Source organism: Danio rerio, chromosome 7, assembly GCF_052040795.2.
Source record: "Danio rerio strain M-AB ecotype USA chromosome 7, GRCz13ab, whole genome shotgun sequence".
Taxonomy (NCBI): domain Eukaryota; kingdom Metazoa; phylum Chordata; class Actinopteri; order Cypriniformes; family Danionidae; genus Danio; species Danio rerio.
In genome coordinates, this window is record NC_141027.1 from 69,836,548 (window position 1) to 69,850,905 (window position 14,358).

The 14,358-nt window shown below is 38.4% G+C and overlaps 1 protein-coding gene across 49 annotated transcripts in view; it reads left to right on the top strand.

Moving 5' to 3' along the window:
* neo1a (neogenin 1a) overlaps positions 1-12,085 on the top strand; it is a 328,844-nt gene extending 316,759 nt beyond the window's left edge. For 16 of the 49 annotated variants that reach the window (NM_173218.2, NM_001328497.1, XM_087258712.1 and 13 more), the window contains 5 exon segments: positions 313-405; positions 3,348-3,506; positions 6,745-6,993; positions 8,923-9,047; positions 10,432-12,085. In NM_173218.2, coding sequence (NP_775325.2) covers positions 313-405; positions 3,348-3,506; positions 6,745-6,993; positions 8,923-9,047; positions 10,432-10,515 — 710 coding nt within the window. In that variant the 3' untranslated portion in view covers positions 10,516-12,085. 49 annotated transcript variants of the gene reach the window in all.
* Positions 12,086-14,358: the final 2,273 nt, after the last annotated feature.

Genomic DNA, 14,358 nt, shown 5'->3' on the forward strand with positions numbered 1-14,358 from the left:
TCATTCCAGCTGCTGCTTCTGAAGGACGCTTCCAAGTCATGTTTACTATTGTCTGTGATTGGCATGTTTCTTGCTTAAATGGAAAGATGTGCAGCCTTGTTTCCTTTGTTTTCGTGGCATGAATGGTGAATATCCATCTGCTGCTGCCCTGTGCTACAGCTCTGATGTGTGCGTTTACACTGCCCTCTAGTTGACAAACAGTAGAATCCTACTGCAGTTCTTGGCAACTGACATTGGGAAAGCTTATATTGGGAGCCTGTTGGGTGGGTAAGTCTGTCTGAGTCTGATTGGTGGTCGCTGTCTGATTTGCAGGCCATGAATCAGAGGACAGCATGTCTACACTGGCAGGCCGTCGGGGGATGAGACCTAAAATGATGATGCCCTTTGATGCACAACCCCCTCAGCGTAAGTGTGTGATCCGGGGACCAGACACCCTCAATTTGGCCTTTTTTTCTTTTCTGTAGGACTTTCCTGAAGAACCACAGTACTGTAGAGTTTCACTCCAACCCTCATCTAACACACCTGAACAAGCGAGTTAGATTGTAAAGTCACAGTAAAATATATATATATATATATATATATATATATATATATATATATATATATATATATATATATATATATATATATATATATTATTTATTTTTTTTTTTTAGGAGATATTTTGTATCAGTATGTTAGTCTTAAGAATATATATAGTTTTGAGTGCTCCAAAACAGTGACAAAATTCACTTTTAGAAGATATAAACATCCTAACGGCCTAAATTATTCAATTTGATTTTGTTGACATCTCCTTATACTTCAGTTTCTCATCAAATCTCGTTACCAATCAAATGCTCTTTAGTATCTGACATGTTCTGCCTCTTCAAAACGCTTCTCTTTTGCTTTTTTTTGATGCACTTATGCTCAATCACTCATTGGCAGAGCTGTGATAAAAACGAGATTTTATTGGCTGTTTTTAACAAAAGGGAGGAGCTACTTCGTGTTTCGGATGAAATTACACATCAAAGCAAAATACAAATTTCAAATCACTTCAAAGGGCCTTCAAGGATTACTAGAAAGCTACAGATAGGTGATATTTGATAAAGGTTGGATCAAAACTCTGGAGAACTGTGGTTGTCCACCCCTATGTTGTGATGTTAATCATTGTATGTTCTTTAGAGTAACCTCAAAATGGGTTCCCTGAGTTCATTATTGTAGTAGTAGTCCAAAACAATACTCTACCCAAGTACAGAAATGCAAATGGCTCTAACCTAACAATTAACCGCTCAAGAGTGAATATCTCAGCTAATTCTTAAAGTCGTACATTTATAGTTGTACATCTAAATGATAACATGTACGAGTACTAGTAATGGAAAAAGTACAGACACCCTAATAATATATTACTCTAGTTGAAGTATAAAGTCCTCATTTTCAATATTACTTGAGTCAAAGCTGCAGATAAGTGAAATTTGATTGTGTTTGAATCAAACCTCTGCAGAACTGTGTTTGTCCACCCTTATGTTGGGATGTTAATCATTTAGTGTTCTTTAGAGCAACCTCAAAATGGGTTCCCTGAGTCCATTATTCTAGTTGTAGTGAAAAACATACTCTACCCAAGTACAGAAATGCAAACGGTAAATGTCACACATTTATAGTTATACATGTAAATAATAGCATCCCCTTGAGTACTCATGGTGGAAAAAGTACACAAATCAGGCACTGGAGTGAAAGGACAGATAATAAAACCCTAATAAAATATTACTCTAGTTAAAGTAATAAGTCCTCAATTTCAATATTACTTGTGACAAAGTACAAAAGTACTTGATTTTTAAATAAAAGTGAAAACGTGAAACTACGTTTATAGCTGAAGCACAGTTTGTAAAACCAGTGAATCGATTATCAGAGACACACTGAACTGTTCATTTAATTTTTGAATCGTTTACCAGAGACTCACTTTCAATAAGTCATTTGAATAAAGCCAGATTTATACTTCTGCATCAAGCGCACGCATAAGCTCATTGCATAGTCCTCGCCGCGGCTAATGCTGATGCGCACCTCTTAAAAAATGTAGCTGCACGTCACAGTAACGCATATAGCAAGCTCTGTGATTGGTCGGCTTGGACTCGGTGATGAGTGTGGGCGGTGCTGAGAGCCACAAACCTGATGGAACGAGTGTTTACAAGTGTTAAGTCCCGTGAAGCAGCTCTAGAACTCCCTCTAGAACTGTGTTTCCCCTAAAGTTGTTCCATGTCCGCCGGAATGAGCGAGTTTTATCTACTTGCACATTAAGGTAGCTTTCAGAAAAAACAAAACACCCACAAAGAAACTCGACACAGTGAACATAACCTACTACCAGCTAGCATTTCGGAAGTATTTTTGCAGAGTACGCGCAAGGTAGGCACCGTCGTTCACGGCGATCACTCAATGCAAAAGTATAAACCAACTTTTAGTGAGTCTTTTACCATAGATTGAATAGATTGTTTAAGTCAGTGTGTTGTTAACTGGAGACTCACTCTAAATGGATCATTTGAATCAATTGAAGTTGTTGATTAATGTACAAATGTCAACCAATTTACCAGGTTAACTGATAAAATTCAGCTTGTTCACAAATTAAACGCAGCTATCTTGTAACTCCACTCCACTTTGTCTACTTTAAAATAACTTTTTTACTCGTAATGCACTCACTGTAGTAGAGTAAAGTACAATATTTTGTTTTGGATAGTAGAGGGTTTTTAATATACATATACTTTGATAAAATACAGATGCCTAAAATGTATACTTACTAACTAGTACAGTTGTGAAGCAAAAAAAAAATAAAAAAAAAATACTGTCCACCATGTTAAGCCTTGTGTATTGTTTAAATGGACTACGCTTTTGTTATGTTAGTGGCTGTTTTTGCCCAATTGACGTCCATTATAACGAAAACAGTCATGAACATAACGAAAGGGTAGTAAATGTTCCCCGAGTTTATCGTTGAGTTTTTGAACATTTTCAAAGTGTTTTCCCAAAATATGTGTCAAAATAAGGTTTGTCACCAAAAAAAATCCTTCCATTTGCTGAAACAGAGAAATGTGTGGCTAAATTAAGACTCAAAATCACCCCAGAGTGGAAGAAAACATCTCTACAAGCACACAAGGGTTAAGTACTGAGGTTTCTTGGCACCAGAGCAGAGGCACTTGTCTAGAGTATGTTTTTAGTTTTATAAAAATTCTTTACCCTATCAACATATATCATGTCTTTCAATCTGTGTTGTTCTTTGTTTTGCATGAGCAGATGTTCTAGCCGCACCATGCTGCTCGCCATAATCCCATAGCTTTTGTGTGTGGGGTCTAAACCATGGCGCTCTTGTTTGTGTCCATTCACAGCTGTGATTAGTGCTCACCCCATCCATTCCCTCGATAACCATCACCATCATTATCACTTGGGCAGCCTGGCCTCGCCGACACGCAGCTATCTCCACCACCAGAGCAGCACGCGCTCCATCGCCACCCCCATCTCTCATCTAGACAGGGCAGAGTCCACAGGTGAGAGCGCAAGACCTCCATCAAACCTGGACACAAATGGGTTCGTTCAGAGTCCTGGGAAACGCTCTTGTTTTCCTGTCAGCGTGAAGGTGAAATTGGTTGGTGACGGTGGGATTTAAGTGAAACTCTCTCTATGAGAATATTGAACCACAAAACAACTTGAGGTCTTTGTGGATTACTTTTTGTTAGGGCTGCACGATATATCAAATCAGAATCGGTATCGCAATGTGCGCATCTGGAATAGTCACATACACTACCTGACAAAACTCTTGTCATCTATCCAAGTTTTAATAACAACAAATAATAACTTGACTTCTAGTTGATCATTTGGTATCAAAAGTGGCTTATATGAAAGGCAAAGCTGCCGTGGAAAAAGAATGAATATTGTGGATGACTCCCATGAGCTTGGAAGACTGCATCCATACATCTCTGCAATGACTCAAATCACTGATTAATAAAGTCATCTGGAATGGCAAAGAAAGCGTTCTTGCAGGACTCCCAGAGTTCATCAATATTCTTTGGAATCATCTTCAATGCCTCCTCCATCTTACCCCAGACATGCTCAATAATGTTCATGTCTGGTGACTGGGCTGGTCAGCCCTGAAGCACCTTGACCTTCTTTCGCTTTGATGTGGAGGCTGAAGTACGAGAAGGAGCGCTATTCTGCTGAAGAATTTGCCCTTTGCTGTGGTTTGTAATGTAATTGGCAGCACAAATGTCTTGAAACCTCAGGCTGTTGATGTTGACATCCTCTCTGCAGATCTCTCACTCTCCCCATACTGAATGTAACCCCAAACCATGATTTTACTTTCACTAAACTTGACAAATTTCTTTGAGATCCTTGGATCCATGAGGGTTTCATTTGGTCTTCTGCAGTATAGGTGATGATCGTGATGCAGTTCAACAGATGATTCATCCGAAAAATCGACCTTCAGCCACTTTTCCAAATGATTGAATGAGTGAATGATTGATGAACTACAAGTCAAGGTTTTATTTGTTGCAACTGAGATCAACGACAAGACTCTGTTGTGTAGTCAGGATGTACAATGTTGAGTCGAGATTATAGTTAACCAAGAGCCATAGTTCTAAATCATTTAGCATGTGTTTTTAAAGCCTGTGTCTGAGAGAATTTAAGAGAGTTTACCCTTTGTAAATTGAATAAAGATTATTTTATTGAATTAGTTTTACAATATAGACGATATGCTGTTGTGTTAAATTTGGTTATTCAATTTCTCTACCTGTTTGACCCTCCAGAAAACCATAAAGCCCTGGAATTATCTCAGTCAATCCAGGTGAATTATTTTTTTCCAAATAGAGCTATGTAAGCCATGTGGTAAATTGTAATCATGTCGCTAAATACAGTGCAGAAAAACTAAATATATATATAATATATCTTGCTGCCCTACTTTTGGTCACCGACCTGGCTTCAATTTAATAGACCATCTTGGTCAAGTTGGTTAGAGCTGGTAGACCTATTTTGGTTGAATACAACCCAACAGTCATGTTCCAAAACCATCATTACCACTTTAAAGGCAACATGAAAGCAAAATGCATCATATTTACTTTCTTCAAGTCAGTTAGTTAATTTTGATTGTCTTAAGTCATTGTATTGACAGTATTATGCATAGTTTATTCACATTTATGACAAATAATATTCTCATGACTTGATAATCTGGTGAACGTTACGAGTCATTCACAACATGCACGATAACTATAAATATCAATAACATATATTTGTGTCCACACTGACGAATGGTAAAAATGTGTTTGTTAGTTTTCTTTTATTTGCCATGATTTTTTTGTAATTGGTGCATGTCTTCAGTGTGCTTCTTGCACATATAACCAGCCAGTCTTTATTTTAAAATGTGCTAATTTAACCAAGCAAATTTAGCGATCATAGTCACTGTTGTAGAACCAAAACAACAAACTATTTCCCCAAGACGTTTTAAAGGGTGCAACTAGCACTGGAAACCTGAGATCCGTTTATTCATACAGAATACTTATAATACTGGTGATGGTTGAGGAGATTCCCGCCAAACCTGTAAAGCACTTTGAGTGCCCAGAAAAACACCATATACAGTTGAAGTCAGAATTATTCGCCCCCTTTTGAATTTTTTTTTAAATATTTTCCAAATTATGTTTAACAGATTCAGGACATTTTCACAGTGTGTCTGATAATATTTTTTCTTTTGGAGAAAGTCTTATTTGTTTTATTTCGGCTAGAATAAAAGCAGTTATACATTTTTTAAACACCATTTTAAGGTCAAAATTATTAGCCCCTTTAAGCTATTTTTTTTTTTGATAGTCTACAGAACAATCCATCGTTATACAATAACTTGCCTAATTACCCTAACCTGCCTAGTTAACCTAATTAACCTAGTTAAGCCCTTAACTATCACTTTAAGCTGTATAGAAGTGTCTTGAAAAATATCTAGTTAAATATTATTTACTGTCATCATGGCAAAGATAAAAGAAATCAGTTATTATAGATGAGTTATTAAAACTACTATGTTTAGAAATGTGCTGAAAAGTATTCTCTCCGTTAAACAAAAATTGAGGTAAAAAAAATAAACTGAGGGGCTAATAATTCAGGGGGGCTAATAATTCTGACTTTAACAGTTTAACAGAGTAATAAATTATCAATACTATTATATACTTGTTTACTAGCCTCCTCTGCATTAATTCAATGAATTTTAATAATTCTTTCTCATGGTATAACCAATTGTTTTCTATATTAGTCATTATCTTTATGTAGTCTTTGACAAAGGGGCTTAATATCAAGCAGTATTTCTTCACGTTGTCATCTGTAGCTTTAAATTGCACAGGCTCTTTATATTTCAGTGGATGTTTGTTGACTGGCTGTCAGAGTTTGGTAACAGGAAACAAAATAGAAAGTAACAATATTGTTTCTCCACATCTTTATAGCTGTGTCTGAACTCGGTTTTACATTCAGAATGATTTTAAGAACTCGTCTTTATAGTTATTGGCCTGGTGTGAATGGGCCTTTTTTCTTTTGGTTTTCACCAGACTCCTCCAATTGCTGTTGACAGCTGATTTTGACAAGACCATTTACCCTGATAAACACACATTATAAGACCTACTCTGGTTGTAAACACTGATTCATGTTGACTTTAAAGGTTTCCTAGTGGGCTTCTTATGATTTTGGTTTTCTGTGTCACTTCTGTGTCAGAATCGTAGTACGCAGCATGTGCTGACCCATTTGCTGTTGTACTTACAGAGTCAGTAAGGAACACCCCTAATGCGGAGCTGCTCCCTCCATCTGGGCAGCCATCTTGCACCACTGACCTTTCAGAGACGGACATTAGCTTTCACAGCTCAGCCGCTGAGGAGGAGCCAGCGTTCGCTACACCCACAGCACACGTTCGACCTACACACCCACTTAAGAGTTTTGCAGTGCCTGCCATCCCGGCCCATGCAATGTATGACTCGGCAGCTTTGCCCAGCACTCCACTGCTGTCTCAGACAGGTATGTTCCCCCTTTACACCACATAATTACATTCATATTTTGTGATCCACTTTGTGGAGTCTAAAAGAGCATGTGTTATATTACTATTTGTAGAAAACAGAGCCTACATGGCTTATTAACTCACCAGCCACTTTATTAGGTACGCCTGTCCAACTGCTCATTAATGCAAGTTTCTCATCATCCAATCACATGGCAACAACTCAATGCATTTAGGCATGTAGAAATGGTCAAGACAATCTGCTGCACTTCAAACTGAGCATCAGAATGGGGAAGAAAGCTGATTTAAGTGACTTTGAATGTGCCATGGCTGTTGGTGCCAGACAGGTTGGTCTGAGTATTTCAGAAACTGCTGATCTACTGGGATTTTCATGCACAACCATCTCTAGGGTTTACAGAGAATGGTTTGAAAAAGAGAAAATGTCCAGTGAGCGGCAGTTCTGTGGGCACAAAGGCCTTGTTGATGTTAGAGGAGAATGGCCAGACTGGTTCAAGCTGATAGAAAGGCAACAGTATTTCAAATAACCACTTCTGCAGAAGAGCATCTCTGAACGCACAACACGTCCAACCTTGAGGCAGATGGGCTACAGCAGCAGACAAGTGCCACTCCTGTCAGCCAAGAACAGGAAACAGGGCTACAATTCACACAGGCTCAGCAAAATTTGACCATTTGACCATAGATTAAAAAAATGTTGCCTGGTCTGATCTGAGTCTCGATTTCTGCTGCGACATTTGGATGGTAGAGTCAGAATTTGGCGTCAACAACATGAAAGCATAGATCCATCCTGCCTTGTATCCTGCCTGCTGCTGCTGCTGCTGATGGTGGTGGTGGTGGTGGTGTAATTGGGCATATATTCTTGGCACACTTTGGGTCCATTAGTACCAGTTGAGCATCGTGTCAACGCCACAGCCAACCTGAGTATTGTTGCTGACCATGTCCATCCCTTTATGACCACAGTAAACAATAAAAGTTTGGAGTTATACATATACACATCTAGATGGTTTATGTACATTGTTGACTTTTTAAAGTACAAATAAGAATTATTGACTATTAAGTGGCTTAATTGGTTACAAAAAATATGGTTGAGATATATATATATATATATATATATATGAGCAATATCACACTAGTAGCAGTGCGATATGGCTGTATATCAGCACTGGTGGGAGGCGTGCATTGGCACGAGGCCGCAGGCCGAGTGCCTTAGTGCCCCCACCAGTGCCGATTTACAGCCATATTGCACTGCTACGAGTGTGATATTGCGTTTATACAACAGTTCGACGGCATAATTGTGTATGTAAAAACAAAATCAAACAAGGACAGTCTCAAAAACCCTTTTGTATGAGAAACTAGTTTCTTCCGCATTGGATTCAAATCATAAGCTGACAGTTAAACAGCTGAGCGAGCATCTTTTAAACTTCAGATCTGTAGTGTCTGCTTTTTGCTAGCTGTATGTGGGCGGAGTAATACACTAAGGGTAAGAGGCTGTACAGGTGCTGATATTACTTAAATATATCACGGCTATCAGCCAATCAGATTAGGGAACCAGACAGAACTGTTGTATAAATGAGCAATATCACACAAGTAGCAGTGCAATATGGCTGTATATCAGCCCTGGTGGGAGGCGTGTGTTGGCATGAGGCCGCAGGCCGAGTGCCTTAGTGCCCCCACCAGTGCCGATATACAGCCCTATCGCACTGCTACTCGTTTGATATTGCGTTTATACAACAGTTTGACGGCATAATTGTGTATATAAAAACAAAATAAAAAATGGAGTCTCAAAAACCCTTTTGTATGTGGAACTACTTTCTTCCGCCTTGGATTCATAAGCTGACAGTTGAGCAAGCATCTTTTAAACTTTAGATCTGTAGTGTCTGTGTGTGTGTGTGTGTATATATATGACACAATCTGACTAATGTAATTTGTTTCAGGGCCTCACTCAGTTAAAACAGCCTCTATTGGTACACTGGGAAGGACGAGAACTCCTATGCCTGTCATAGTTCCAAATGCGCCGGATGTCTCAGAAGGCTGCAGACTTCATGAAGATGCAGGAAGTGTGAGTACTTCTGTTCTGTTCCTATAATGCTCTGTACCACAGTGACGATAAAAAGCATCAACTATTCACTGTTTTTGTACAATTCACATTGAGATTGAGATATATATATACACATCAAGATAAATCAAACCCATGACCTTGCTGCTGTAAGTTTCGTGTTCTAAAAGCTATAGGAATGTTAATTATTATATTATATAGTACACTGACTGACCACTTCATTAGGTGCTCCTTTTTGTCTAGAGAACTTTGTAAAAGATTTAACATATTTCGGTTTACATTGATGTGGTAGCATCATGCAGATGCTGGAGATTTGTCCAAGTGCTCATTAAAATAATTCTTCTGAACTTTAGGTTGAATTAACTATTAAGTTATTGATGCCATTCTATCAACTTGAACCAGTTTCTGGCATCAACAAGGCACACTGTGAAAAATCTTGTCAAAAAAAATTAAGACAACAAATGTCTTTATAGTGAAACCTGATTAACTTATTTTTTTTAGTTAAACAAGATGATTAGACTTATTAAAAAGCTAGCGATTGCTCCATATTTTACGTTTCTGTACAGAGTTTTGATCTTCGATTGGTCTCATGTGATGCGATTTTGCAGGTCCGAGTTCACTAAGCTTGAAGTTTGCAATGCAGCAAACTGCGAAATTTGCCACACTAGCTTGCGTTTCCGGTCCAGATTTATACTTCTGCATCGAGTGATTGGCGTGACCCACGGCGCCTGCCTTGAGCGTAGTCCTGCATTTATACTTCTGCGTGCTGTTTGTGTTGCTCAGCAATAATACTTCCAAACCGCTAGATGGCATTAGGTTTTAGCTGGCATTATGTCAAGTTTCGTCACAGGTGTTTTGTTTTTCTGAACGCTGCATTTTAAGTAGAATAGCTAATAGCTTAGCTGATTGCTTTTTAAAAGTAGCTTGCCCAACACTGGCGAGGGCTATGTGAAGGCTACGCCGCAGCATACACATACATATGTGTTTGACGCAGAAGTATAAATCAGCCTTCTGAATAAAGTCTGTAGGGTGAAAAGTGTAGTGTGACGGCGGCTTTACAGTATAGCATTACATTGCACATGTATATTAAACGATTATACAAAGGTAACATGTTTTTTTTCCTTCTCTCTTAAACCTTTACCTGCTCCCCCTTTTAACGGCGGCTGTACTTATTGCTTAATACAATTAATTACTTTGCAAATGTTTGAAATAAATTAAACCCCCCATACTACCCTACTCCCTTCCTCCATTACCACGCATGCGGCTGTGCTATTTGGTTTTCTGCTATGTTATTATTCCTGCAGTACCATTGACCCCCCCCCTTTCCCAAAACCCCTTCTCACCCACCTCACCCCACCCCCGCAGTAACCTTCTTCATCTCCCTCAGAATTACGAGACGGACGAGTTATCGGAGGAAATGGCCCATCTCGAGGGCTTAATGAAGGACCTAAACGCCATCACAACAGCCTGAGCACAAATCCTCACAAAAACACGAGACCTCTCCTGCCACAGGGAGGACGTTCAGCAGCTGAGGAGTTCTCAATCATTCGCTTAATGAATAGAGAGTGAGATCAGAAAAAAAAACATTAAAGTTCGGCTTACTCTCAGGAAGGAGAAACTCAATAAACAGTGGACATTCTGAGAAAAGGACATGTGATGGTTGCGGTTTTTCTCTCAGCATCCTAAAAATAAACGTTTCCTTTCATTTCAACGGAAAAGACACCGTTTTGTTATCCTACGAACGAAAAAAGGAGAATCTACAATATGCTGGTGTACGTGTTGGTGCTCGTAAGGCACAATTTACAGTGTTTCATTTGTGTCTTTCCTTTGTATGTTTTTGTATCTATATATCGCCCCCCGTTCCAGTGAGGTGAACGTCGGACTTCGTCCTTTTTATTTCTGCGACTCATTTTGTATTAAGCATTTTTCGATTGACGTTTCTCTCTTTTTTTTGTATGTTATATAATGTGCCATGTCTTATTTTTTTTCCCCTTAAACATGTTTCGTATTGTTTTATATGCATATACACTTATCGGTTTGTATATATGTTTAAAACAGACTCGTCGTCTCCACAGCCATGTTTTGTGACCGTTTCCGTTAAGTCCGAGACGAGCTGCTTTTTAATTTGGGGATTGGATTGACGTTCCCCTTCTACAACATGCTTGTTTTAAATGGGAGTTCCCTTCAGATATGCCTTATTAAAATCAGTACAACTGGGAAATGTTTATCACATAACACTGTGATATTTATTCCATAAAAGCTGAACTGTACGAAAACGTCGACCTCAATTACGTATGCTGTCAAGACTCGGTGCTGAAACTCAAAACTTCAGGTTCTACACGTACAAATTTGGTATATTGGAAAGTGCTTTATATGGTCTGCTTCTTTGAATTCTTGTATCGGGGCTTCACAAACTCAACGAATGACATTCACTGTGAAGACCTTATTCTTGGCGTGCAACTTTTATACGCAACTCCCAGAACTCATCGTTCATTTCCCATTATATTTCTTGTATGTTTCATATGAAGTACTTGTATAGAATCTCAATGTGTGATGCAAAAAAGAAAGAAAAGAACAAAAAAAAAAAAGGTTGCTCCCCTGCTGGATATGGTTTTGATCTGTACTTTTACCCAAAGAAAAATCTGTAACAGCAATCATTCTCTCAAACGTTTTCTTGAATGTCATTCTGGCTGTAAGAAATTCTAAATACTTGGTACAAACGATGACTTATTTGGGATAACCTATCAAGTGTAGACAGTCAAACCTTTATTGCACTTTTTCAACAATTTCAAGAAAAGAGGAAAAAGAAACAAACATTTTTACATATCTTGTGTTTTGAATATAAAGCTCTATTTGTTTAATGTAGTGTCATAGTTTAGTGTAGGCAGCTGGTCTTATTTCTTTTGCCTCTGAAATGATATTCGAGCGGCAGGTTTTACTGTGTTGCATATGCAGAATTCTGTTGTTGCTTATTTCTGTACAAAGATCTTCTTGCTGTCTCTAGAATTACTCCGTGGCTTTTTAAAAAAATATTCTGAAAACATTGTGTCTGACTCTTATTGATAATACACAAACATCTCACTTTTCATTTCATCTTTTTTTTTTTTTTTTTTTTTTTTTTTTAAAGATCCCTGACATTTTAGGTCAATTAGTTTTTTTTCTTATTATAGAAACAGCTAAAAAATTGGCCATAATGTGTGTTACATATATTACAATTACAACAGGATGGCTGGTTTTCATATAGTGAAGACTTACAGGTAAATGCAACTTGTGTAGATCTCTAAATCCCTCAGATGTATAGCTCTTTCTAGTGACGCTGTGCATCAAGGCTTTGAAGCATGTTTTAAAAAACGAAACATCTCGCAGTCAATCGGTGTACTTGAGCTCGATTCGTTTTTGCCAACATCACGTGATCAGTAACATGCAAAACTTCATTTTCGCATATGACTGCTTTAAATTTTGATTCAAAGATTTAAACACCCTTATGGATTAGTAAAGTGTATAGCAAGAGATTAGGCGGCGATTACATGCATGTCTACTGTTTTAAAGCACTGCACCGGTCTCGCACACCAGTAATTGAACAAAAATGCAAAAATAATAGTAAAATGTTTTCGAACCATACTAAAGTACATTAGTGTATTATTTACAACTAATCTTAAAGAAGGCCTCTGCATATTGAAGTGTAGTGTGTAATGGAGGACAACTGGCGCGAGGCCCTGAAAGCCACACTCCCATAGCCTCTTCATTAGAGCATTCATCTCGCATGCAAGAATCACCCGTTTGATTCCCGCTTGGAACGAGGCGGTGTGTGAAGGACCAGTTGGAATAAAGCTTTTGATTTTACTACAGTTGTCGGTGGTAAAATGTACCATAACCTACGTGTAATAAACTACAGCAATTGAGAATTGTTTATATTACTAATGTTGTATTTCATGTATGAACTGGTCAATTGTAATCATTTGACATTTTTGCAACACAGTGCTTTCCCACACTTTAACCAGCAAAGGTCCTCATTGAGCTCTGACTTGCAAAGCTTCGAGTAATGAACCTTTTTCCGACACAATTGATGACATATCATTTCACCATCACTATCTAGTCTGTGCTACTAATTTTTTGTTCATAAAGTGTTTAAAACGTGCATTCTTGGGGCAGGACTGCGCTAACAGCTGAACAGGCCACATCTACAGAATTACACACATAAGGGCGTACTCACACTATGTACAGTTGCCTTGAACCGAGCCGAAGCACGCTCGTCCCGTCTCCCCACACTTACATTGCATTTGCGCCCAAGAATGCTTGCGTCATCGATGTTGTGGTTTAATAAGCACTTTCGCTCAGCACAGAGGAGATTTTAGTTATATCGTTTTAGTTGTTTGGGATGCGGTGACACGCAATCAAATATTTTATTGAACAGATCAGCCACTTTTGACGTTCATAAACAATCAAAGTCCTCGGGACTAAGGAATTAAGAGGTTTGCTGAAGGTGCAGCAGTCGTGCAGTGTGGGGTTTGAGTCTTTAATAATCTACAACAGTTTGCATTCATTGAACAGTAGGAATGATTAATAAATCCATATAAAGCCGTCCCTCAAATGTCACGTCTCATCTTCAGTTTCGAGCTCAAGTGAACCGCGCTCTGGCACACCTTTTCCAACCAGGCCAGGCCGGCCAACTGAACTGAGCCCGATTTAAAGCACTCGCACTTCTCAAACAATCTAGAAAACAGGCCTGGGCACAGTTCGTATAGCATAGTGTGAGTGCATTTTGATAAGTTTATGTAAATGTTTAAATTTTGTATGGGTGTATTAAATCCTTCAAAATGCTTTAATTTCAGTAGCGTTTAAGGTTTGAAAGGTGCTTTGCTGCCTTCATATTTTTTATTAAATAAGTAACAATGATTAAATATTTAAATAATATCTTAAAGACAGTAAGTGATTGTTGGTCTTGCTAATGAGCCATCAAAAATTATTCCTTCGAATAGTATACAAAACCATAGAACAGCGTTTCTCAACTATTGGAACACCAGCACTGCATGTTTTGGATGTCTCCTTTGTCACACCCATTACAGGTCTTTCAGTCTCTGCTAATGATCTGGATCAGGTGTGTTTGGTTAATGAGACATGGAAAATGCAGAGCTGGTGGTCCTCCAGGAATGTGGTTGAGAAACACTGCTCTAGAATACTATAACAAACCTAATACATTAATGTAATTCGTCCAAAGTTGTAAAGAAAATTTAGATTTTAGAAAAAGTGTAAGAACCCTGGATGAAACTACTGTGAAATGACTTGCCTAGTACCAGTTAAGTGAAACACACTT